Source organism: Microcaecilia unicolor, chromosome 2 (assembly GCF_901765095.1).
Source record: "Microcaecilia unicolor chromosome 2, aMicUni1.1, whole genome shotgun sequence".
In the NCBI taxonomy this organism is placed as follows: Eukaryota; Metazoa; Chordata; class Amphibia; order Gymnophiona; family Siphonopidae; genus Microcaecilia; species Microcaecilia unicolor.
The window spans coordinates 293021324-293048612 of record NC_044032.1 but is presented as its reverse complement, the minus strand read 5'-3'; the positions used below and the strand labels follow the sequence as shown (position 1 = coordinate 293048612).

The following is a 27289-nucleotide window of genomic DNA, read 5'->3' as shown; positions in this document are numbered from 1 at the left end:
CACACCATCTACCTTGGGTATTGGGGCTCACTGTTGCTGACAGACCCCTGTTTTTCTTTTTTTTTTTTTGGTCAATTGCATTCAGTTCAGTGGTGTAGTTATGGGTGGGCCTGGGTGGACACAGGCCCACCCATTCCTGGCTCAGGCCCACCCTGTGTAGTCTTCAAAATAGTTCAGCAGCAGCTGCCTCGCTCTTCACTCTTCCTCTTCTTCACGCCCAGATCTGGCATTTGCCTCCCACCTGCAGCTCCACAACACACCCTTTCCCTGTTCTACCTCAGCACCTTCCTTTTACCATGCCCTGCCATCACTGACATCACTTCCTGTTTCCTCCCTGGCAGGACGAGGCAGAGGGAAGCATATGGGGCTGGCCATGCAATGGATGTACATAGCTGCTGTCGAAAGTACTGAGGTATGGGGTTAGTTTCAGAGAGGGGGAGATGCTGGGCCTTGGAGAGGGGGGAATGCTGGATATGGCCAGAGGAGGGGGAGAAATATGCAGGACAAAGGGGGGGGGGGGATTTTGGAAGGCCTACCCATCCAAACTCTGGGCCCACCCAAAATGAAAGGTCTGGCTATGCCTCTGATTCAATTAGACACATATTTGACCATGATCATGCTCTTATACTCCTTGTGTCAAGGTTAGATTATTGTAATATTGTCTATACCGGTCTTGCATGCTCCTGTGAAGAAACAGTGTGTTTTAAGCCTATAAAATATATTGGATATTTTCCTGCAAAAATTAATTTCTCTAGTTTGGCCAGCAGATGGTGCATGTTTATGCTTAAAGCTGCTACAGAGGACTGACTTCTCTTTTTTTTAGTCAGCACACAGATAATAGGAAGTGCCTGTTGCAATGTAACCAGGTTTATTTGAAACTTGATTGTTCTGAGCCCCAATTGGACTGAAGTTTGAAATTACCCAGCACATGCTGGCTGTTGCTTCAGTTTCAGCCTTGGAGAAGAGAGAGAGATCTCTTTGCTGAAGCTCTTTGAACAGATATATGCCCTGATCTTCCCAGGTACTTGGCCTGGAGTTTGAAATGACCCAGCAGATGCTGGCTGTTGCTTCAGTTTCAGCCTAGGAGAAGAGAGATCTCTTTGCTGAAGCTCTGTGAACAGATATATGCCCTGATCTCCCCAAGTACTTTCTAGGAAGTATGCAAGTGTTTAGTTAGTGTTATAATTGATCCATATTTCAGTTACCTGTTATAGTTTGCCAATTGCACTATTTTGTTCCATTTTTCAATATTTTTAAAGAGAATAAACATAATTGTTTGTTTGCCCTGTCTGCCTGGACTGATAAAGAAACCTGGTGGTTTGTGTGTTGAGTCTGTGAGTGCTTTCTGGGAACTGTGGGACCACTGGGAGTGTGGCTCCAGTAACCTCGAAATCACTGGTATAACTGGAGAGTGGGAGACTCGCCCAGAGGGGGTTGTGACCCAGTCGGTGGGAGGAGGGTGCTAGTATAGAATACAAGCGGCAGGTGCAGGGGGACCTGAGCTGTGCTGGGGATAGGCCCTTTAAGTGGCCACAGGGTAACACCAGGCGGGTGGCTAGGCGTTTCATGACAGCTCCATTTTGAAAAAATCTTCAAACTCTGAAAAATATGGAGATTAGACTTCTTTGCCACATTGGTCGTTTTGAAAACGTTACTCAGTTATTTGTAAAATACCACTGGTTACCGGTTGAACAAAGAGTTATATACAAAGTTTTGAATCTTACCTTCAAACCATTTAGAATAGGCTTACCAGATTATTTATCATCATTTATAATCCCTGACACACCTAGTAGGGTTTTGCGGTCTCTAAACGACCAACGTTTGGTACTTCCAGGATCCAAGACTGCACAACTGGAAGTCACTAGACGAAGTGCTTTTTATTTTTTAAACCTTTTACCTGGAATAACTTTCCTCTTTCTATCTGTGGTGACCTCTCCTTTAAAACTGCAATTAAGACCTGGTTATTCCATCAAGTGTTTAATAATGCGGTTCAGGATCTCCCATTATGGTTACTTTACTTGCCTTAATTTTTTTTTCCTTTTCATTCTATTCTCTTTCTGTTCTGAGTATGATCGGTTAACTATCCTGTTTTATAATTTGGAGTTCCTTTCAATACTTTTATTAGTTTGTATACCGCTTGGTTCTGCAAGTTAGTTTGAGCGGTATAGCAAATTTTTGATGAACTATAAACCCCCTCTTTCTATAAGAGGTCGTCTAAGGTGCCAATTTTGCACATAAGTGACAGAATACTAGCACTTATGCATGGGATTGTTACAATTATGCTTGTAAGTGCCCACTGAGTTCTAAGCAATAATCAATAACTTTAGCACACAACTCATTTAGCATATAAATTTAAGGGGGGTGTGCACAGGAGAGGTGCTATGTTTACAGAATACTGCAAGTCATACGTTGAAGTGCTACACTGAGATGTGTGCATTTACACCTGCTGTTGCCGTGCTAAGTGGGAACATTTAAACGTTGATGCGTAAATGCCAACTTAAGCTGATATTCTCTAACAAAATCTGGGTGGCCCAGGTGCTGTTATTCAATCAGCAATCAACACACTGCATCTTGGTGCTTAAGCTTTGGCGACCTTTATAGAACTGCCCCCAGACAGGAAGAGGGAAAAATTCAGGCTGAATTTTGATTACAATTTTTAATCATGATTAATCGCAAAATTAAAGGTATCCATACCTTTAATCGTGCGATTAATTGTGATTACAAATTTTAATCAAAATGCAGCCCTAAAAAAATTAAACAATAAAAAAGTAATGAAAAGATAAGAAATATAAATACAAACTGAAAAATTGTTAATTAAATCTATAACAGCATGCAGAATAGCTGTTAGCCTTACAGTTTTCACAGCCTACTTCAGAAATACAGCCCAAAAAAAGTCCTTTTTTGCTTGGCTCAGCAGTGCTGATGCTATGTACTAATCTCACCCCGGAGGTAAGGGGGAAATGGGACTTGATATACCGCCTTTCTGTGGTATTTTGCAACTACATTAAAAGCGGTTTACATATATACAGGTACTTATTTTGTACCTGGGGAAATGGAGGGTTAAGTGAATTGCCCACAGTCACAAGGAGCTGCAGTGGGAATTGAACCTAGTTCCCCAGGATCAAAGGAGGAAAAGAATCCAACTGTGAGGCTTGCTGAGAGCACTCTTCCTCTTTCTCATTCTTTCTCTCTTACTTGGTGACACCAGGGGTTGCTCCCACGTTGCAGGCTCGGACTCTCTTCAGGCTGTTTATCAGACTACTCTTCCCTACATTGGGAAAACCTGCAAACAACAACCAGAGATCAAATGCTATCCTTGATCTGTGACTGGGTCATTCCTGGCAACCTGCCCATAAACATGCTCCACCCCAAGGTGCACTGTGACGAGAGGTGAGACATTCCCTATGTATGGAAGCCACTAGCATACCCACAACACCAACGGTGATGGCAGTCTTAATGTCCTGATTCCGGCAGTAGTTCCCTAGCAATTTCATCAAACAGTCAGCTCCCAGGCAAGTGCTGGAACTCAGGAGCTCCGCTGAAGCCTGGTTGATAGGCACCCGGCTCTGTTGCTGAAAAAGAGAAGGAAATTGTTTCAATACTGGCAGTAGGTCTGGGTTGAAAGTGGGAGAGATTGGGAAAAGGATAGACAGGAGCGAAACCCAGAAAGGAGAACAAAGGCATACAAATAGTCATTCATAGCACCTACCAAGTTCCTGAACTGCTGCTGTGTAGAGGCTTTGAAAGCAACAGTGGGGAACTCATTCCGCAGGTACCGTAGCCACTTCTGAATTATTTCTTTGGAAACAAGATCTGGAAAAGAGGGAAAAACAACTCATGATGAGGCAAAGGAGAGACTGAAGAGAGAGAGATGCGAGAACATGCCACTATGTCATGTGGGCAGCTGCATGCATGGATGCTTATTGTGTAAATGTTCGCCCTATATGTGAACTCAGTCCACCTCTGTGCACTTACCAATTTTGTTTAACACCAGGACAAGTTTTTTATTTGCTCCTGCCTGCACAACAGCTTGCTCCACCTGAGGGCAGCGACAGCCCAGGGGGTCTCGAGCATCTAGTACTTCCAAAACCACATCGGCCAGCTCCACCACCTAAGAGGTCAAAGGTCAGCAGTGAGAAAATAAACACCAATCCTGCATGACCCCTGCTCCCTTCAGGAACTTTCAGAACAGTCTTACATCCCCCGGGTGGGGGGGGGGGGGGGGCAAAATGTAAAAATGCCAAATGAAATCTGGCTTTATTTATTAACTATTATTTTCCCTGATGTTTGATTTTTAATGCACTTGCTATCTGCTCTGAACTTTATTTTTCCCTGGTAAAGGCAGAAATATAAATTGTTAAACTGAAATGATGTTAAAATTAGGAGCTCCCTAAGACAGTGACTATGGGAGGTAAACTGAAGCATCCATAGAGCTACACAATGGAAGCTACATACAGTGAAAGATAAAACATTCAAAAAACCTCAAGAAGAAGCCCAAAATTGTCAGGGGCATGGGACTTCTGTGCTAAAGACAGAGGGAAGGAGCATGAGCAGAACCATAGGATATAACTTTTTTATAAATTATTATTGATTAGAACTGCAGTACACACATACCTACAATGCTGATCAGACAACAAAATCATCGTACAAATACTCTAATTCCATGAGTAAAAGATTCCCAGCAGCTTAAAATTGATGTTATCATACACAAGCTCACATACTGTAATTTTCATCCCTTCACATACCTATGCATTGTATTTCAATCTGTTTATTGTCAAAACAAAGCACTCAACTTACAATTCCCAGACTCAAATTCCAGTATGTAGCATGCAAGAAAAATGAATCATAAGATCAACTGGTAGGGTAAACCAATATATAACTCAATATATCATTCTCTGTTTTTATCCCTTCCCTTAGGACTCCCTAACCTTATCCACCCCCAAACCACCTCAGTTAGCTTAAACTTTCATCATATATCTTCCTTTGCAGTATGGTGGTCTATACACCCACCAGATCCAACAAGTCTGTCCAGCATAAACCACAAGGCACCTGTCTCTAGGTCTCAGATGCATCCCTCCTCTGTAGTCTCCCATCCTACCATATTCAGCACCTGACTTTGTGCTCCATGTGTAAGGAGTTCCACTAAGGTTTCCACTGAGCCTGCAAAGAGGTGGGAAAATGTGGGATACAAATGCAATAAATAAATAAATACAGCTTGGAACACCCTCTGCAGGCTCCTCCATACTACCAGAATACATTTTTGTGCCAACAAACATGCTTTACTCAAAAAGGATTCTTTCCCTTTTCCCACTACTCCCCAGTGAGATCATCAAATAAGAACTCTGCTTTTTGCAGTATCTTCTTAACACTTCAGCCATATATAGCACTACTGTCTTCCAAAGACACTGAATTGTCCGGCAGCTCCAGAAAAGGTGGCCTAATGAGGCCTCCTGTTCTCCACTCTTCAAGCACCCTCATCTGCTGTATTTTTGTTTACAGTGCCTGTCTGAAGATATATAATTTCCCAACAGCATTTTATATTGCTGTTCTTGCAGCCCAAAGATGGAATCCTTCTTATGCAACTAGTGAACATTATGTCAGCGACCAAACCCCCAATTCTAAACTCCACTTGGACACACATGGAGCAGGATCAAACACTTGCTGATCTGCCCTCAAGACTTTATAATAATCCGCAAGTCTTGGGTTCCCATCTTCATCTGAATGAAAACATTCCTCCAACAATTCTCTCTTCCCCCATGTTGATCACAGGTAGTAACCCTATATAATACCACAAGTCAAATGCCTTGAAAATGTCCTAACATGCCCCTCACTATCCACTGCATCCACCAAACAACTCAGTCCAATATTGACTGGGTGAATGTAACATTGGGGCATGAAAGGGAGGTAAAATTCCTTGACGAAATCAAGAACTGCTTTATGGAGCAGCTGGTATAGGAGCCAACAAGAGGAGGAAAAATTCTAGACCTAGAACTTAGTGGAGTGCATGATCTGGTCCAGGAGGTAATGGTGCTGGGGCCGCTTGATAACAGTGATCATAATATAATCAGATTTGATATCAGCTTTGGATTAAGTACACACAGGAAATCCAATACGTTAGAATTTAACTTGCAAAAAGGAGATTATGATAAAATGAGAAAAACAGTGGAAAAAAAAACTTAGAAAAGCAGCTTCAAAGGTCAAAAATTTACATCAGATATTGATGCTGTTCAAAAATACTAGCCTGGAAGCCCAAAAGTTTACATTACGCGTGGATGCTGTTCAAAAATATTATCCTGGAAGCCCAGGCCAAATATATTCCGTGGATGACCAAATGACAACCGGCATTGGTTAAAAATGAGGTGAAGGAAACTATTAGAGATAAAAGAAAATCCTTCAGAAAATGAAACAAGGACCCAACTGAAAATAATAAGAAACAGCATAAAGAATGGCAAGTCAAATGCGAAGTGCTGATAACAAAGACAAAGAGGGACCTTGAAAAAAAAAAAGATTGTGTTGGAGGCAAAAACATATAGTAAAAATATTTTTAGGTATATTAAAAGCAAGAAGCCAGCAAAAGAATCGGTTGGACAGCTAGATGATCGAGGGGTAAGAGGGGCACTCAGGGAAGACAAAGCCATAGTGGAAAGATTAAATGAATTCTTTGCTTCGGTCTTCACTGAGAAAGATTTGGGAGAGAGACCAGAGCCAGAAATGGTTTTCAAAGCTGACGTGTCAGAGAAACTGAATAAAATCTCTATAAACCTGGAGGATGTAATGGCACAATTTGACAAACTGAAGAGTAGAAAATCTCCTGGACTGGATGGTATTCATCCCAGAGTATTGACAGAATTGAAAAATGAACTTGCGGAATTATTGTTAGTAATATGCAATTTATTTTTAAAATTAAGTGTGGAATCAGAAGATTGGAAGGTGGCCAATGTAACGCCAGTTTTTAAAAAAGGTTCCACAGGTGATCTGGGAATTTATAGACCTGTGAGCCCGACTTCTGTGCCGGGTAAAATGGTAGAGACTATTATAAAGAACAAAATTACAGAGCATATTCAAAAGCATGGATTAATGAGTCAAAGCCAACTTGGATTTAGTGAAGAGAAATCTTGCCTCTCCGATCTATTACATTTCTTTGAAGGGGTGAACAAACATGTGGATAAAGGTGAGCCGGTCATTATTGTGTATCTGGATTTTCAAAAGGCATTTGACAAAGTACCTCATGAAAGACTCCAGAGGAAATTGGAGAGTCATGGGATAGAAAGTAGTGTTCTATTGTAGATTAAAAACTGGTTAAAAGGTAGAAAACAGACAGTAGGGTTAAATGATCAGTATTCTCAATGGAGAAGGGTAGATAGTGGTGTTCCCCAGGGGTCTGTGCTGGGACCACTACTTCTTAACATATTTATAAATGATCTAGAGATGGGAGTAACTAGTGAGGTAATTAAATTTGCTGATGACACAAAGTTATTCAACGTTGTTAAATTGCAAGAGGATTGTGAAAAATTACAAGAGTACCTTACGAGACTGGGAAACTGGGCATCCAAATGGCAGGTGACATTTAATGTGAGCAAGTGCAAAGTGATGCATGTGGGAAAGCTACATCATGCAAGGTTCCACGTTAGGAGTCACAGACCAGGAAAGGGATCTAGGCGTCATCGCTGAAGATACGTTGAAACTTTCTGCTCAGTGTGCGGCAGCAGCAAAAAAAAAAGCAAATAGAATGTTAGGTATTATTAGGAAAGGGATGGGAAACAAAAATAAGGACATTATAATTCCTCTGTATAGCTCCATGGTGCAACCGCACTTTGAATATTGTGTGCAATTCTGGTCACCTCATCTCAAAAAAGATATAGTCCTGGCATGTCAGGGGGACCAGTGCACTACGCAAGCTGGCTCCTCCCACGACCAAATGGCTTGGATTTGGTCGTTTCTGAGATGGGCATCCTCAGTTTCCATTGTTGCCGAAAATCAGGGACGACCATCTCTAAGGTCGACCTAAATGTTGAGATTTGGGCGTCCCCGACCGTATTATCGAAACAAAAGATGGACGCCCATCTTGTTTTGATAATACAGGTTTCCCTGCCCCTTCACAGGGACGTCCTGTGAGGACGTCCTCAGGAAAACTTGGGCGCCCCGTTCGATTATTTATTTATTTTATTTTGTTGCATTTGTACCCTGCACTTTCCCACTCATGGCAGGCTCAATGCGGCTTACATGGGGCAATGGAGGGTTAAGTGACTTGCCCAGAGTCATAAGGAGCTGCCTGTGCCTGAGATGAGAATTGAATTCAGTTCCTCAGTTCCCCAGGACCAAAGTCCACCACCCTAACCACTAGGCCACTCCTACGCTCCTATTATGCCCCTCCATATGTGCCAAGAACAAGGTTTGCATTAAAGATGCAGAGAACCACATATCCCTTGCCTCCAAAAACAGGGACCAGATAATGATAGGTTCCACTCCTTTTTCCATATTTTCTTTAGGCCCGATAGACAAGTTGGCACAGTTATTCTAGCAAGCATCTCATAGATCATATATGCTACATGGCCTTTTGCATGGATCTGTTTATTCAGCATTGACATACTAGATTCTTCCAGAAAATCACCAAAGGTTCTTCTCTAATGGCCTCTTTTACAAAGCTGTGCTAGCGATTCTCAGTGCGGCAAATGAGAGGAAGCCCATTCAGTTCCTATTGGCTTCCTCTCATTTGCCGCATGGGAATCGCTAGCGCAGCATTGTAAAAGAAGCCCTAAATATGTAATACATATCTCAACTGGATCAATTTGAAATACTGTTAGAATTGAAGGTTGTAACAGGAGTGTAACGCACTGAAGTCCGATGATGCCACTCGTGTACAATATTTCCAACAAACTGAATACCTTTTGTATCCATGATGCCCAATTTAGACTTTATCAATCACAAAGACAGGAATGCACCATATAAGAAACTGAGAAGAACTGTGTATTCTAATCTAAAAAAACCCTGACATTATTGTCAGATTCTGTCTTAAAACCAAAGGAAGGTGCATTCCCACCATACACTTTTAAGTCCAGTGGTGCAAAGAAAGCCCTTCCCTACAGTACCTATCTGGAGGCCCTATACTCTGAAGAACTGTGCATCCAATATATTCCTTGCCACAAAATAAACGCATAGTGGTAGTTAAGGAAGGTAGGAAAATTCATCCTGCCCTGTTCTTTGGTTAGTCTCAACTTGCATAATATGGGTCATCAGTCCCACATTGCAGTGGTTCCCAAACCACCCCAGCCATTTGGGTTTATATTCATGAAAGAAATTTGCATGCACTGCCTCCACTGCATGCAATTCTCTCTCATGAATATTCATTGTGCATATCCTGAAAATCTGACTGGCTGGGGTGCCTCCAGGATCAGGTTTGTGAACCTCTGCCATATTGTATAATACCACAGGTGCAAAGGACATCTTGATGACTTCAAGTCTACCCCACAAAAACAGGTACATTAGTGACCACTTTCTGAAAATCTTTTACAGTTTGTAAGATTTTTACCTTCACTGTCAGCTATGGTATTGGGTAAGCATGACAGCAACCTAATCCCTAAATAAATCATGCCTTGCACTTTCCTTGGAAAAGAAAATTGTGACATCAAGTCTTTACTGCAGTATATATTCAGCAGTTGTACCCCAAGAAAGCTACCAAAATCATCAATGGTCTGCAGCAAGGTAAAAGAGCTAACTTTTGCTTCCTCGTATATAACAAAATGTCATCGCCAACCTCCACTCCCAATTCTGTTCTGACTTAAATACCAACCTCCCATCCTTCTCTTTCCATCTCTCCTTAATTTTATCCCTCCTGACCCCTTTTCTCCCAAATTACACTATCCTATCTACCCTCTTTTATCCTAGTCATATATTATCTAGCTCAACTTAACATACATTACTAAGCCCGACTTTACGTTGTTTTACTACTGTTTTATTGACAATTCTATTCTTAACTTTGTATTTCAAATTACTACGTAAGCCGCATTGAGCTTGCATTGTATGGGAAAGCGCGGGGTACAAATGTGATAGATAGATAGATAGATAGATAGATAGATAGATAGATAGATAGATAGATAGATAGATAGATAGATAGATAGATAGATAATTTGTATGACATACCATTTATTAGAATTCCTGTAATTTTGTCCTTTTGATGGCAAGCAATAGATCACTCACCTTCTTAAACTCCCGGTAGTAAGTTTTCCTGGAGTTCTCATTCTCCAACTGCTTGTGTTTCTCTAAATTTCTTAAGTCTGTCTCCTACAGGAAGAGCAAAAACATGCAAGGCATAGGGGGTTTAGAGTTATAACTTTTTCCAGAAAGCCCATTAATGAAAAGACCCTCTAAAACAAACTGCAGGCATCATATCAGGCAGGGTTGAAAACATTTTCTAAACACTTGGGTTCCACCCAAAAATATTTTAGGTGCCTGGGTAACAAAAAGATTTGTTTATGTTTATTTGGGGTTGTTTTTTTTAATCTCCATCCTTTTCTTATTTTTCCTTTTTCTTTGGTAATTTTTCTTATGTTTACTCTTTTTTTTTTACTCTCTCAATTATTTTTCTTAGTTTTTTCTCCAGCTTCATCACCTCTTTCACTGGTTCTGTGCTGGACATGGTCTTTTCAGCAGAGCTGGGCTAGTGGCAACAGTAGTCTCTCCCCTCAGGCCCAGATTGGTACAGGCAGGCACCAGGCACCAAGTTTAGATGAGCTGGCACCTGGAATTTTTACAACCCTACATCACAGGCTGAGGAAACCAAACCTTGAGCTTTGGATTCTGTGCGGACACAGAACAAGAGGCCTGTACCTTCTGTTCAAAATCCTCCTGCCTCTTCAAAGCATCTCTCTGCAGGTTCTCCAGGTTCCTGTGCCTGTTTACATCTTTGTACCTGGCAGTCTTCCGTTTCTCCTTTGCTTCCTCCACCTGTGGAGACAAACAGTCCCTGTGACAACTTACTGGACAACTGTTCTCATCTGTTCTGCTACAGAGGCAACTACTTTTTTCAGTTCTTGCACCTGTACAAAATGCAACCTTACCTCCATTCCAGAACTGGCTGTGCTGTCACAGCCTTTGTGCTTTTAAAGCAATGCTAGCTGATCCCTGAAGTGGCTGTTCAGTGCTGGGGGTGGGGATATGTAGGTGACATGTGCTTGTTCTTAGTAAGCTGTTTTGTTTGATTTTCTCTGTTCTGGGGTTTGTTCATTCTTTTCCATCTCTCCCCATGCAAGTGATTCCTGCACAAGCTCTCCCTAGCTCTTACCCTTTTCTTCTTCTGCTCAGCTTCTCTCCTAACATGCTCCTTGAAGCGGGATAAGTTTGGCAGCTCCAGATCCTGCCGGCCAATATTCTTTCCTTGCAGCTTGGCATCCTTTCCCTGTTGTGAAGTTCAACGGAAAACACAGGCAGAGAGTTCACATACTTTGGCAACATGTGCAGCACTGGAATGCTGCATGCACTATTTTTATTTATCACTGGTCAACCCAATTGCAGTCTTTGCAGGCTAAAGGCTGCCACCTCTCATGTGATACCTGGTGACTAGGCTAGGGGTAGGATTATAAACACTGGGGGCATGCCTAACAGATGGACGTCCTCGAGCGATAATGGAAAAAAGAAGGGCGTCCCTGATGAGCACTTGGCTGACTTTACTTGGTCCAGTTTTTCTTACGACCAATTCTCAAAAAGGTGCCTGAACTGACCAGATGACCACCGGGAATGACCTCCCCTGACTCCCCCAGTGGTGACTCACCCCCTCCCACCCTGAAAAAAACAACTTTAAAAACTTTTTTTGCCAGCCTCAAATATCATACTCAAGTCCATTGCAGCAGTATGCAGGTCCCTGGGGGGGGGGGGGAGGTGTGTGTGTGTGTCAGCGGAGGCATAGCAAAGGCGTGGACGTCCTTCTTTCAAACATTTTGGATGTCCTGAACTGCCCCCCCCCCCCCCCCCCACAGGGACGGCCAAATTTCAAGGGAGTGGAGTGGAGGAGTGGCCTAGTGGTTAGAGCACTAGGGTGGCCGGTTCAAATCCCACTGCTACTACTTGTTATCCAAAATCCAAATAAATAAATAAAGGGGGTGTTGGAGGCATAGGAAAGGCATGGACGTCCTTCTCACAGAAACATCCACATTTTGGACGTCCTCAACTGCCCGTCGCAGGGACAGAGGCATAGCAAAGGCGCCTAACACTTGGACGCCCTTTACCCATACTCAAAAAAAAAAAAAAAAAAGACATCCCTGACAAGTACTTGGGCATTTTCACCTGGACTTGTGTTTTTTTAAGGTTGTAGATGGCAATGTATTTAAGGTTGTAGACAGCTATTATACACGCATAACGCTTGGCTGCTCTGCACTGGTTTCCCCTCCTTAGGAAGGAAATCGTATGCAAATGAGCTAACAGCGAGCAGCTCATTTGCATGCGATTTCCTTCATGCATGCCGGTTCTTTTCCGAATCGCTAAGGGATCGGTAAGGGAAAGGCTTTTTCTGTTTAGTTAGTGCATCAGTTAGTCCACTGCAGTGCCCCCTAGGGTGCCCGGCTGGTGTCCTGGCATGTCAGGGGGACCAGTGCACTACAAATGCTGGCTCATCCCACGACCAAATGAGTTGGATTTGTTCGTTTTTGAGATGGGCGTCCTCGGTTTCCATTATCGCCGAAAACCGGGGACGACCATCTCTAAGGTTGACCTAAATGTTGAGATTTGGGTGTCCCCGACCGTGTTATCGAAACAAAAGATGGCCGCCCATCTTGTTTCGATAATACAGGTTTCCCTGCCCCTTCGCGGGGGCGTCCTCTCAGGAAAACTTGGGCGCCCCGCCCGATTATGCCCCTCCACATCTCTATCTCTCATTTTATGGGCATGAACACAGTAACTAATTATTTCTCCTCTTATCACCACTTTGGCCGTTTCCCAAAAGAGAGCGTACTAGTGCAGATGCATCTCGTTATTTCCTACATACTCTACCCATTTCTTCCGAAGGAACTTGGTGTCCCAAAATAAATCTAAGGGGAACCTCCAACCCCCATTCAGTTGTATCCCTTTTCTCCCAGTTAGTTGGACCCAGATTAAAGCATGGTCCGATATTTCACAAGGGCCAATTTCTGCCTGGGCTATTCGTGAAAAGAGTGGATAGGAAAAAATAGTCAATACGTGAGTGTGTTGAGTGTGCACGCAAAAGATGAGTGTAATCTCTAACATTAGGATTCAATACCCGCCACACATCCACTAAATCTAGTGTGTTACACAAAAAAGGCAATCCTCGGGCATAGTGACACAAGCTTTGGGATACCGCTGAGGACTTATCTAACTGAGGGTCGTAAACCATATTGAAATCCCCTCCCAATATAATATTACCACCCTGAAAGGGGGCCAATAAAGCAATTAATTTACTGAAAAATTGTTTATCAAAAACATTGGGGGCGTATACATCGCAAAAAATGAGGGGATTCCCTTCCAACTGTACCTCAGCTAAGATCCACCCTGATCACGTTTTATCGACTTGACTTGTACATCTAGGCCTCGACAAAAGAGAATCATTACACCTGCTGATCTCCACACCACCGGAGCCTCTACTATTTGTCCCACCCATCGCTGCTTGAATTTGGCATGCTCCGCAGTTGTGAGGTGTGTCTCCTGTACAAACGCTACATCCACTTTATGACGCTTCAAAGTTTGCAACACTTAATCGGTGAGGATACACCCCCCCAAAAAAAAAAATTCCAGGATATACATTTAAATGTATTCATTTTCTCCAAGGGGTATGGCAATTAATAACAATAGCAAAGCTAACTCTGCATGAGTTGTCAGAGGTATCCCCCAGCGCCTGGGCACCCCTGCCAATTTTGGACATCGCAGCCTTCCCTGCTTGAGAAGTGGAGAGAAGAGGACCCCAAATTTGTTAGGTTGTGCATTGTTTTTATGGCGTTTCGTAGTGCATTCCATAGTTGCGTGCTTATGTAGGAGAAGCTGGAAGCATGGTAAAATTATGTATCATACCTGATAATTTTCTTTCCATTAATCATAGCTGATCAATCCATAGACTGGTGGGTTGTGTCCATCTACCAGCAGGTGGAGATAGAGAGCAATCCTTTTGCCTCCCTATATGTGGTCATGTGCTGCCGGAAACTCCTCAGTATGTCGATATCCAAGCTCCATCCGCAGGACTCAGCACTTAGAGAATTACACCCACAAAGGGACACTCTGCCCAGCTCACCACCGCCGAAACGGGGGAGGGGAATTAACCCAGCTCATCCCCACACAAGTGGGGGAGGGGAATCCGTCCAGCTCATCCCCGCGGAGCAGGGGAGGGACACCACACCCGCCGATGCGGGGGGATCTGGCTTATCCTGAAACCGCAACCGCGGGAGGAGCTGACTGACCCTAACACCGCCGAAGCGGGAGGGGTACAAAGCTGCCCTACTGCCGCACGAAGCGGGAGGGAGTGCCGGCAGAATTTAAGTCTCAATCCAGCCCCGTAAAACGGAGGGGAGAGGAATGCAGCAGCTCACTGTAACACAAATTCGTCTCAACTCTTGAAGAATCCATTGAAAAACTTGAACACGAAGTCCTCCTGAACAGGAACTGAAGACTAAACTTGAACCTGAAATGCAACCAGAATATAAACAATACAGATATCTGGGAGGGGCTATGGATTGATCAGCTATGATTAATGGAAAGAAAATTATCAGGTATGATACATAATTTTACCTTCCATATCATCATGCTGATCAATCCATAGACTGGTGGGATGTTCCGAAGCAGTACTCACCCAGGGCGGGACATAGAAATCCCTGACCGCAACACTGAAGCTCCAAACCGGGCCTCCGCCCGAGCAGCCACAGTCAAGCGGTAATGCCTGGAGAAGGTATGGGCCGATGCCCAAGTTGCCGCCTTACAAATCTCTTCCAAGGAGACGGACCCGGCCTCTGCCATCGAGGCCGCCTGAGCTCTAGTGGAGTGAGCCTTCAGCTGGATAGGCGGCACCTTCCCCGCGGCCACATAAGCCGCTGCAATGGCTTCCTTGACCCATCTTGCCACTGTAGGCTTAGCAGCCTGCAGACCCTTACGAGGACCTGCAAACAGGACAAACAGATGATCCGACTTCCGGAAATCATTGGTCACTTCCAAGTATCTGATGATGACTCGTCTCACATCCAGATATTTGAGAGCAGAGTATTCCTCTGGGTAGTCCTCCCTACGAAAGGAAGGGAGACAGAGCTGCTGATTCACATGGAAGCGAGAAACAATCTTGGGCAGGAAGGAAGGCACTGTGCGAATAGACACTCCTGCCTCAGTGAACTGCAGAAAGGGCTCTCGACATGAGAGTGCCTGGAGCTCGGAAACTCTTCTGGCTGAAGTGATAGCCACCAAAAAGACTGCTTTCAACGTCAGGTCTTTCAGAGATGCCCTTGACAAGGGTTCAAAAGGCGGCTTCTGCAAGGCTCTTAGCACCAGGTTGAGATTCCACGCAGGCACCACTGAGTGCAGAGGAGGGCGCAGGTGATTAACTCCCTTGAGAAAGCGCACCACATCTGGCTGCGAAGCCAGGGAAGCACCCTTCAGGCGGCCCCTGAAGCAAGCCAGAGCCGCTACCTGGACTTTAAGGGAACTGAGCGACAGGCCTTTCTCCAGACCTTCTTGCAGGAACGCCAACACTGAAGAAATTGGAGCAGTGAAGGGAGAAAGTGAGCCTGCTTCACACCACGCTGCAAAGGTACGCCAAACCCTGGCGTAAGCAGTAGAAGTAGAGCGCTTCCTCGCTCTCAGCATAGTGGCGATGACCTTGTCTGAGAAGCCCTTCTTTCTCAGACGCTGCCGCTCAATAGCCAGGCCGTAAGACCAAAGGGGGAGGGATCCTCCATCACCACGGGACCCTGATGCAACAGGCCCTGCTCCACTGGCAGCCGCAGAGGATCGTCCACTGAGAGCCTGATCAAGTCCGCATACCAGGGACGTCTGGGCCAGTCCGGACCCACCAGGATTATCCGGCCCGGATGCTTTGCCACCCGGTCTAGCATCCTGCCCAACATGGGCCAGGGCGGGAACACATAGAGAAGCTCCTGTGTCGGCCACTGTTGGAGAAGAGCATCTACTCCCAGGGATCGAGGGTCCCGTCCTCTGCTGAAAAAGCGCGGCACTTGGCAATTGGCCGATGATGCCATCAGATCTAGGCTCGGCTGGCCCCAGCGCTTCGTGATGACCAAGAACGTCTGAGCAGATAGCTGCCACTCTCCGGGATCCAAGGTATGGCGACTGAGAAAGTCCGCCTTGACATTCATGACTCCGACAATGTGGGCCGCTGACAGCTATTCCAGGTTCGCTTCTGCCCACTGGCATAGATTCATGGCCTCCTTGGCTAGAGGGGCGCTCTTGGTACCTCCCTGGCGGTTGACATAGGCCACAGCCGTGGCATTGTCCGACAGGACCCGTACTGGCTTCAACGCCAGTACCGGGATGAACTCCAAAAGCGCCAACCGAATGGCTCTGAGTTCCAGGAGGTTGATAGACCACTTTGCCTCTGCAGGAGACCAGAGCCCCTGCGCTGTCCTTCCCAAGCAGTTGGCTCCCCAGCCCGACAAAGAGGCGTCCGTCGTGACGACAATCCACTCCGGGGTCACCAGAGGCATTCCTGCAGACAACTTGTCTGTCTGCAGCCACCAGCTCAGCGCCTTGCGCACTGCTGGGTCCAAGGGAAGGCGCACAGCATAATCCTCCGACACCGGAGTCCAGCGCTGCAGCAGAGAGTGTTGTAGTGGTCTCATATGAGCCCTGGCCCAGGGCACTACTTCCATCGTGGCCGTCATAGAGCCCAACAGCTGCACATAGTCCCAAGCCCGAAGAGGAGAGGCTACTAGGAACTGGTCCACCTGAGCCTGAAGTTTGACAATCCGATTGTCTGGCAGGAACACTCTGCCCACTTGGGTGTCGAATCGAACTCCCAGATACTCCAGGGACTGAGTCGGGCGCAGCTGGCTTTTCTCCCAGTTGATGATCCACCCCAGGGAGCTCAAAAGAGCAACCACCCGGTCCACAGCTTTGCCGCACTCTGCATAAGAGGGGGCTCGGATCAACCAGTCGTCCAGATAAGGATGGACTTGTACTCCTTCCTTTCGCAGGAAGGCCGCGATGACCACCATTACTTTGGAGAAGGTCCGCGGAGCAGTAGCCAACCCGAAAGGGAGGGCTCTGAACTGGAAGTGTCGGCCCAGGACTGCAAAACGCAGAAAGCGTTGATGAGGAGGCCAGATGGGAATATGCAGGTACGCTTCCTTGATGTCCAAGGAAGCCAAGAACTCCCCTGCCTTCACTGCCGCTATAACAGAGCGGAGAGTCTCCATGCGAAAGTGCCGCACTTTCAAGGCCCGATTGACCCCTTTGAGGTCGAGGATAGGCCGGACAGAACCTCCTTTCTTTGGTACCACAAAGTAAATGGAGTAACGTCCCTTGCCAATCTGATTTTCTGGCACCGGAACGACCGCACCCAGGCGTATCAGGTTGTCCAAGGTCTGCTGCACTGCCACAGCTTTGACCGGAGACTTGCAGGGAGAGAGTACAAACCCGTCTCTTAAGGGTCGGCAGAACTCTAGCTTGTAGCCGTCTCTGATGACTTCCAGAACCCAAGCGTCTGAAGTTACCCTGGTCCACTCGCCCAGAAATGAGGATAGGCGTCCTCCAATCTGCACTGGGCCATGGACCAGGGCCCCGTCATTGGGTACGAGACCCTGGGGGAGGACCGGAGGGCGCACCTCCGAGACGGCGGTCTCTGCGAAAGGAATGCTGCTTGGGGGAGAAGTTCCTTTTGAAGGAAGAGGGGCCAGAGGCGCCCGACTTGCCCGGGCGGTACCGACGGGCTTCCTGAAACCGTCCTCTGGAGTTACCAGGGCGAGCACCACTGGCCCGAGCCCTGACCTCTGGTAACCTCTTGCCCTTAGACGTGCCGAGATCGGTCACAATTTTGTCCAGCTCGACCCCAAAGAGCAGCTTGCCTTTAAAAGGCAACTTAGCCAGGCGGGACTTAGATGCATGGTCAGCAGACCAATGCTTCAGCCAAAGCCACCGCCGCGCAGAGACTATCTGAGCCATACCTTTAGCTGAGGCTCTCAAGACATCATACAGTAAGTCTGCCAAATAAGCCAGGCCCGATTCCAGGGCCGGCCAGTCAGCCCTCAAGGAAAGTTCCGAGGGGGAAGCCCGCTGCACAATCGTCAGGCACGCCCTGGCCACGTAGGAGCCGCAAACTGAGGCCTGCAAACTTAAGGCAGCCGCCTCAAAGGACGACCTTAAGGCCGCCTCCAATCTTCTGTCTTGGGCGTCCTTTAGGGCCGTGCCACCTTCCACCGGCAACGCCGTTTTCTTAGTCACCGCAGTGATTAAAGAATCCACGGTAGGCCAAAGAAAGGTCTCCCGTTCACTTTCAGGCAAAGGATAGAGGCGGGACATAGCCCTAGCCACTTTAAGGCTCACTTCCGGGACATCCCATTGAGCCGAAATTAAGGTGTGCATGGCATCATGCACGTGGAAGGTTCTAGGCGGGCGCTTCGTCCCCAGCATAATGGCGGAGCCAACAGGGGCTGAGGGAGAGATGTCCTCTGGAGAGGAAATCTTCAAAATGCTCATGGCCTGCACTAACAGGTTGGGCAAATCCTCTGAGCGAAAGATCCGTGCTGCAGAGGGGACATCCGCTCCATCCAAGCGGGAATCCGTCTCCTCCAAGGAATCCCCAAAGGACCGTTGGGAGAACTCGGATACGCTGCCCTCATCTACATCAGAGGAAACAGAGTCCTCTAAGGCCTGGGAATCCACCCGAGGGTGTTTACTTCCGGGGGCCTCAACCCCTTTATCGGACAAGGGAGAAGGGGCAGCGTTTTGCATAAGAAAGGCCTGATGCAGCAGCAAAATAAACTCGGGGGAGAAACCCCCCAGACTGTGCACTTCAGCAGCCTGGGCCACAGCCCTAGACGCACCCTCAACCGGCGCTCGCAAGAGCGGGGGAGAAACATGCTGCGCATCCAAGATGGCGTCCGGCGCGACACTCCGTGAAGGAGCCGCACGGGAAGAACGGCGCTTAACTTTAGCCGCTTTTCTGCCGTCGCCCAAATGAAGGGCGGCCATGGCATTAACGTCTCCCACCTCAAGGGCGGCCCAAGAAGAAGCCGTCCGAGCAGCGTGGCCGGCCAAGATGGCGGAGGCGAGCAGCGGGGGATGGGCGTTTATGGCGGGAAAAACCGCCGCACCCGAGGAAGAACCGGGACACTGACCGGCCTCCAAACTGACACCCAACAAGGGCGAATCAGACTTTAAAACCCCCGCATCCCCGCTAGACGCGCACACGCGGTCCGGGGAGCGATTCTTTGCGCCCTCGCCCTCCGACGCCATCAGCCACGTGGAGATCAATCGGGGAACCCCCTGCCCGCTACAAAAAGGTAAAATTACCTGCTTTCCGCTCCGAGCTGTAACGACCTGGTGTCCCAGTGAGTAGCTGCAATAAACGTTTAAATAAACGTCGAAATAAACGCCCTTAAGGACGTCCAAAATTTTTTTTTTTTTAAACGGAGCCAGCGGGAGGGGGGAGAAAAGGAGGGACCTGGCACCACCAGGTTTGCACTTGCTCAAGAAGAGCCCTCAACCCCAGGCACTCAACAAAACCTAAAAATTAGGCTTGGAGGCCTAGCCAGAGCTGCTGCTGTGTGTGACCACCACCTGCTGAGATAGAGAACATACTGAGGAGTTTCCGGCAGCACATGACCACATATAGGGAGGCAAAAGGATTGCTCTCTATCTCCACCTGCTGGTAGATGGACACAACCCACCAGTCTATGGATTGATCAGCATGATGATATGGAAATGTTGATTTATATTTTAGGCCTTTGCAGCTAGGGTAGTGGAGATTCAGGAATGTGCGTGCTAACCTTTTTGTGTTCCTGGTTGGTAAGTCTATGAGGTCTGACATGTAGACCGGGGCATCGCCATGAAAGATTTTATGAACCAGGGTGCAGGTTTTGAACGCAATATGTTCTTTAAGTGGGAGCCAGTGTAGTTTTTCTCTTAGGGGTTTGGCGCTTTCGTATTTTGTTTGGCTGCTGTGTTTTGGGCAGTTTGGAGTTTCTTAATGATTTGTTCTTTGCATCCAGCATAAATTGCATTGCAGTAATCTAGGTGGCTTAGCACCATTGATTGTACCAGGCTACAGAATATTTCCCTTGGAAAGAAAGGTTTTACTCTTCTGAGTTTCCACACTGAATGGAACATTTTCTTTGTTGTATTTTTCGCATGGCTTTCTAGTGTGAGATTTCAGTCAATTGTAACTCCGAGAATTTTCAGGCTATCTGAAACAGGAACGGTGTAGTCTGGGGTGTTTATAGTGGCGGGTTTGTTCATGTTATATTGTGATGATGGGAAAATTAGGTTCTTACCATGATAATTTTCTTTCCTTTAGTCATAGCAGATGAAGCCATTACGTATGGGTTGTGTCCATCAACCAGCAGGGGGAGATAGAGAGCACTCAACTTTTCTCAGTGCCTCATGGCCAGCTAGCTCCACTGCCTCTTCAGTATTTGAAGCTTCCAAAGCAGTATGGAAACCGCAATGGGAATAACATGAACTTTCCTCACAGCGAACGATGGCCCCTTAACAAGGGCATAAACTCAAAAAAGGAGGGAATGAACTCATCCTCCTGGAGGGAATAAACTCGTCCTCCGCTTTGTATAAACGGAGGGAATACTTGTAACCTCCTGGAGGGAATAAACTCATCCTCCCAAAACATGAACTGGAGGGAATGAACTCATCCTCCTATAACTGTAACAAGAATCCTGAAGTCTGTTTTCCGACTCCCCAAGGAAGGAATATAACTTCAGGAAACAAGAACAGCACCTAAAATCAGAATCACTGCAATACAGACAATCATACAGGGAGGGATCATGGCTTCATCTGCTATGACTAAAGGAAAGAAAATTATCATGGTAAGAACCTAATTTTCCCTTCCTTGTCATCAAGCAGATGAAGCCATTACGTATGGGATGTAACAAAGCAATCCCTAAATAGGGTGGGAACAAGCCACACCACGCGCTAGCACCTGTGCTCCAAAATGCGCATCCCTCCTGGCAGCCACATCCAGCCTGTAATGTCGGGCGAAAGAGAGCTTAGAAGCCCATGTTGCAGCATTGCAAATCTCATGAAGAGATAGTGCTCCAGTTTCCGCCCAGGAAGAGGAAATCGCTCTTGTGGAATGTGCCTTAAAGGCTTCAGGCGGAGCCCGGCCAGACAGCAGATATGCTGAAAAGATAACTTCTTTGAGCCAACGGGCAATAGTGGCTTTAGACGCTGAAGTCCCTCTGCGAGGACCTGCAAACAGCACAAAAAGATGATCAGAGGTCCTGAAAGAATTTGTAATTCGCAGATACTGCAACAAAATCCTTCGCACATCCAAAAGGTGCAACTGCCCAAATGAACCTGGAAACTCCTCCTCAACAAAGGAGGGAAGAAAAACAGGCTGGTTTAGGTGAAATGTTGAAACCACCTTAGGCATGAAGGAAGGCACGGTCCGAACCGTGACCCCTGACTCTGAGAATTGCAGAAAAGGGTTTCTACAGGACAGTGCCTGGAGCTCTGACACCCGTCTCGCCGAGGTAATGGCCACTAAAAAGACGGCCTTCAGTGTCAAATCTTTCTCTGAAGCACGCCGAAGCGGTTCAAAGGGAGCCCCCTGAAGGGCCTTCAATACTAACCCCAGGTTCCAAGCTGGATAAGGTGCCCGCACGGGAGGACGGAGCCGAAGCACCCCTCTAAGAAACCGTGCCACATCTGGATGAGCAGCTAAGGACACGCCTTCAACCTTGCCACGCAGGGAGGCCAATGCTGCCACTTGCACCCGCAGGGAATTATAGGCCAAGCCCTTGTGTACACCATCCTGCAAAAAGTCCAGAATCGGCGAGACAGGAGCCCGCAATGGAGAAAGCGCTCTTGAAACACACCAGACTTCAAACTGGCGCCAAATCCTGGCATAAGCCACGGAAGTGGAGCGCTTACGGGCCTGCAGGAGAGTGGAAATTACCTTATTTGAGTAGCCTTTATCTCTCAATTGCACCCTCTCAATCGCCATGCCATAAGACCAAAGCGGCAGGCGTCCTCCATGGCCATCGGACCCTGTGACAACAGGTGCGGAACCAGAGGTAACGGAAAGGGAGCCTCCAACAGCATCTGTCGGAGGTCCGCATACCAAGGCCTCCTGGGCCAATCCGGGGCGATGAGCACCACTTCTCCTGGATGCAGCCGAATCCGCAGGAGCACTCGCCCTATCAAGGGCCACGGAGGGAAGACATACAGCAAGCCCAGGGGCCAGGGTTGAGCCAAGGCATCCAACCCGGCAGCGCGAGGATCCCTCCGTCTGCTGAAGAAGCACGGGACTTTGGCATTGGAACTGGTCGCCATAAGATCCATCACTGCCTTGCCCCATTTGGCACATATCTGCAGGAATACATCGTCTGCTAGTTCCCACTCTGCTGGATCGATCTGATGCCTGCTTACATAGTCAGCTTGCACGTTGCTCTGACCTGCAATGTGAGCTGCTGACAGGGACTGTAGATGCAGCTCGGCCCACTGGCAAATTTGTTCGGCCTGCGCGGCTAGAGCTCTGCACTGAGTGCCTCCTTGTCGATTTATGTAAGCCACTGCTGTCGTGTTGTCCGACATCATTCGGACAGCCAATCCTTCCAGGGTCATTTGAAAGGCGGGAAGAGCCAGAAACACCGCTTTCAACTCCAGGCGGTTGATAGACCACTCCGACTCGTCGGGCGTCCACAGACCCTGGGCATGCTTCCCCTGGCAATGTGCGCCCCAGCCCTTCAGGCTGGCATCTGCCACCACTAGACACCAATCAGGGAGCGCCAGCGGCATTCCCCGCCGCAACATGCTGTCCGAGAGCCACCACTCCATACTGAGGCGGGCCGCAGGGAGCAAAGAAAGTCTGCACTTATAATCCTGAGATACTGGAGACCATCGTTGAAGTAGAGAATACTGTAGAGGTCTCAGGTGTGCTCTCGCCCATGGCACCACTTCCAAGGTGGCCGTCATCGATCCCAACAGCTGGACAATGTCCCAAGCTCCCGGGTGGGGCATCCTCAGGAGCAGACAGACCTGATTCTGAAGCTTGCACCGCCTTTGTTCGGGAAGAAACACATAGCCCGAGGCTGTGTCGAACCTGGCCCCCAAATATTCTAGATATTGCAAGGGGGTCAGGTAACTTTTGGCCATATTGACGACCCAGCCCAGAGATTGAAGGACTGAAACCACTCTGGCTGTAGCTAGATGACTCTCTTTATCTGAGTCTGTTCTGATGAGCCAGTCGTCTAGGTACGGGTGAACCCGGATACCCTCTCGCCTGAGAAAGGCAGCTACTACCACCATTACCTTGGAGAAGGTTCGGGGAGCTGTGGCGAGGCCAAAAGGCAAGGCCAGAAACTGGAAATGTTTTCCCAACACCGCAAACCGCAGAAACCTCTGGTGCGGGGGCCAAATTGGTGTGTGCAAGTAAGCTTCTTTCAGGTCCAGAGACGTGAGAAACTCTCCTGGCTGTACCGGCGCAATGACAAAGCGCAGGGTTTCCATGTGAAAATGCCGCACTCTTAAGGACTTGTTTAGCTCTTTTAAGTCCAGGATCGGGCGAAAAGACCCGCCTTTTCGTGGCCCCACAAAGTAAATGGAGTAGCGGCCTAGACCTTGTTCGGCGGGAGGCACCGGGATCATAGCCCCTATCTGGCACAGACTGTGCAGAGTCTCCTCTCCCGCTGCCCGTTTGGCGGCAGAACCGCATCGGGACTCCATAAACACGTCTCTCACCGGGGCTTCGAATTCTATTCGGTATCCGTCTCTGATCAGGTCCAAGACCCACCGATCTGCGGAGATTTTGGCCCACTCCTCGAAAAAGAGGGAAAGTCTTCCTCCGATGACAGGAAACGAGGAGAGGGCCGGCGCACCATTGTCAGGTTCTCAGGTTCAGAGCCCGCAGGGCTGGGCTCTGGAGCAAACGTGAGCCCTTGGGCTGCTGACGAGGAGTGACAGCAGCAGGCAAAACCCACCAACCAACGCTGGGCAAGCACACCGACACCGGCAGGGACTGCAGGCACCGCCCAGCGAGCCGGAACACATGGACTGGAACACTGGACTGGAATTCCCCGGACTGGAGGACACAGGACTAGAACCCCCCGGATTGGAACACTGGACTGGAATCCCCCGGACTGGAGGACACAGGACTGGAGCACACCGGACTGGTCCACACAGCTTCACCTGCACTTAGCTACTAAGCCCCCCAGGAGTTGAGCGCCTGGGTTCGAGTAGCCGGCAGGACTTACTGGATACCGGATGACACAGGGACCAGGACTGGAAACAGAAGTGCTCCTAAACCTAAACTGATCTACGTGCTCCCAAGCCCTAAACCAGCAGGAGTGTTGTTAACAGTAAACTGACAAAAGGGACTTCCTAAGCCCTAAACTAACAGAGCAGGGAACTAAACACAAAGCTAACACAGGTGCTACTAAGCACCAAGCTACGTGCTCTACACCAAGCAGAGCTCTACACTAACAAGCTAAACACAAAACTAACAAGCTACCTAAGCACTGCTCTAGCAAACTAGATACAAAACTAACAAGGTGCTTCCTAAGCACTACTCTGGCAAGCAACCAGAAGAGCTCACTGAAACCCATAGAGACCCAACCCACACCAATGCAACACCGTGAAGCACTTGAAGCCAGTACACCCAAAGAGAGTTAGAGCTAACTCCGTCCACACACACAGCTGTAGTAAAGTGAAACAATTAGCCCCATGCTGCTGGAAGCTGCCAGCACAGAGAGACAGAGCCAGCTCAGAAAGGACAGACAAAAGAAACAGAAGCCAGCTAAGAAGCTGACCCCCAGGAAAGAGGTAAGTTTGAGAGGGGTTCTGACCCCAATCATAACAACCATCATTGAGAGGGTCGCCCCTGAACTCCAGGCCTTGAACCGGCAGCTGCGGAACGTTTGTCCAAGCGAAAGGAGTTTCTCTGCTGAAAGCAGGCACGCGAAGTGAACCCAGCAGCATGCCCCGGGCGGTACCTTCTAGCTTCACGGAAGCGAGGTCTGTAAGAGGAGCAGACTGCCTGACCCTTAGAGGAAGGCTTTGGCCTATCTTCGGGCAAGCGCTGAGGTTTGGAATCCCCCAGGCCTTTAACAATGTTTTCCAGCTCCTCACCAAACAGGAGAAGGCCTTGAAAGGGCAACTTCACCAACCTTTGCTTAGAGGCCATGTCCACCGCTCAATGTCGTAGCCAAAGAGTGCGGCGAGCCACCACTGCTACAGCCATTTGCTTAGCCGAAGCTCTGACCATATCATAAAGGGTGTCAGCCAAAAAGGACAAGGCCGACTCCATCCGCGGAGCTACTTCAGATAAGGTCTCCGCTCCATCACCGGGCTGTTCCACTGCCTGCTGTAACCAAGCCAAGCAAGCTCTAGCAGCATAACAACTGCATGCAAACGCCCGAACAGTGAGACCTGCCAAATCAAAGGACCGCTTCAGAGCTGAATCAAGCCTGCGGTCTTGAATATCCTTCAGGGCAACACCTCCTTCAACAGGGAGGGTAGTTCTTTTTGTCACAGCCGTGACCAGGGCATCCACTTTAGGCATTTCAAAGCGAGCCAAATGTTCCTCTCTCAGAGGGTATAATTGCCCCATAGACCTGGTAACCTTCAAAGGTCCCTCGGGGTCAGCCCATTGAGCCGAAATAAGCTCTTGGATGGAGTCATGCAAAGGAAAGGCTCGAGCAGGCTTTCTGGTACTAGCCATCCTTGGATTAACCGAGGAGGCTGTGCCACTCCCAGGATCTTCAATCGAGAGGGCTTGTAAGGCATCTGAAATAAGCGCTGGCAGCTCCTCGCAGTGGAAAATCCTCACCGCAGATGGATCATCAAGCTCCTGTGGCAATTCTGCACCCGACTCTGGCTCCTCAGTCCAAGACGTTCTGCCAGACCCCTCAGAATCCTCATAGCCCGACCACGGGGGGGGGAAAGGGGGGTGTGCCACACTCAGAAGGGGAATTAGCCCTTCTGCGTTTATCAGGAGGATAAGAAACAGGCAAAGCCAACTCCAAAAGGCCAGGATCCACCGGGGGGCAGGCAGAGGGTCCGAAGATCCCTGTGGAAGAGCTCTTTTAAGCATGTATGCCCTATGCAGCATTAAAACGAAATCAGGGGAGAAAACCGCTCCCTGACCGCCCAGATCCTGCCCAGGGCTATCAGCTCTATTATTAGCCTCACTCAGAGCCCCCCCCCCCCCCGGATTCAGGGCTCTCCGTCGCAACGGAGGCCGCGCCATGTGGAAAATCCAAAATGGCGTCCGCTGCCAGCTCAGAGCGCGAAAGATCGCCACTCGCCATGCTCGGGCCAGCTCTACCATCTGTACAGCACGAATTACTGAGCCCCGCTGCTGATTTGCGCTTGCCACATTTAGAACAACGCTTTACAGTCTCCGCAGCCATCGCCGAAAACGGCGGTAAAATTCAAAAACATCCCGATCGCGGGCCCACCCCGGAGGAGTCAGAAAACACTCTTACCTCACTAGACCGAGTATCACAGCTCCAGTCCTGCAGAAGAATCTCAAGAAAAAAACTTCTTTTTCAAGATCGCTGCGCTAAAGCACGACGCGACTTTAATTTTTTTTTTTTTTTACGCTGTGAGGAAAGCAGAGGCAAAAGAGGTAAATAAAAACACTCCGGAGGCTCAGATAAGTGGGAAAGGCAAACCAATGTGCCTACATCCACTGAGTGGGAAAGGAAAGGGAAAAGCAAGCTAATATGTCCACATCCACGGAGGCATGGGTAAGGCAGGGAAAGGGCTGACCTATGTGCCTTCAAAGTGAAGCTGCTATAGCCTCTAACACCCCGGCTAACAACTGGCAAGCCAGGAGTCACTCCAGGCAGATTTTGATGGAGCTCTAAGAAGCTGCAGCCACCCGGCTTGGGGAGCTAGAGAATACTGAAGAGGCAGTGGAGCTAGCTGGCCATGAGGCACTGAGAAAAGTTAAGTGCTCTCTATCTCCCCCTGCTGGTTGAAGCCATACGTAATGGCTTCATCTAGTTGATGACAAGGAAAGGATGATACATTGTGTTTTTTCTGCATTAAGTTTTAATTGAAATGCATCCGCCCACAAACTCATAATGTGGAGGCTGTGTTTAATTTCATTCGTGATTTCTGTTAGATCATGTTTGAACGGGATGTAGATTGTGACATCGCCTGCGTAGATGTAAGG

General features: G+C 48.0%; 1 protein-coding gene across 2 annotated transcripts in view; it reads right to left on the bottom strand.

Moving 5' to 3' along the window:
• The window catches only part of GNL3L (G protein nucleolar 3 like), a 66311-nt gene that overhangs the window by 32034 nt on the left and 6988 nt on the right, over positions 1-27289 (bottom strand). For both annotated transcript variants that reach the window (XM_030194280.1, XM_030194279.1), the window contains exons 3-9: positions 11282-11395; positions 10828-10944; positions 10198-10281; positions 3976-4111; positions 3710-3813; positions 3428-3572; positions 3196-3283 (exon numbers count right to left, since the gene is read on the bottom strand). In XM_030194280.1, the coding sequence (XP_030050140.1) occupies positions 3196-3283; positions 3428-3572; positions 3710-3813; positions 3976-4111; positions 10198-10281; positions 10828-10944; positions 11282-11395 (788 nt within the window). The remainder of the gene's footprint in view (positions 1-3195; positions 3284-3427; positions 3573-3709; positions 3814-3975; positions 4112-10197; positions 10282-10827; positions 10945-11281; positions 11396-27289) is intronic.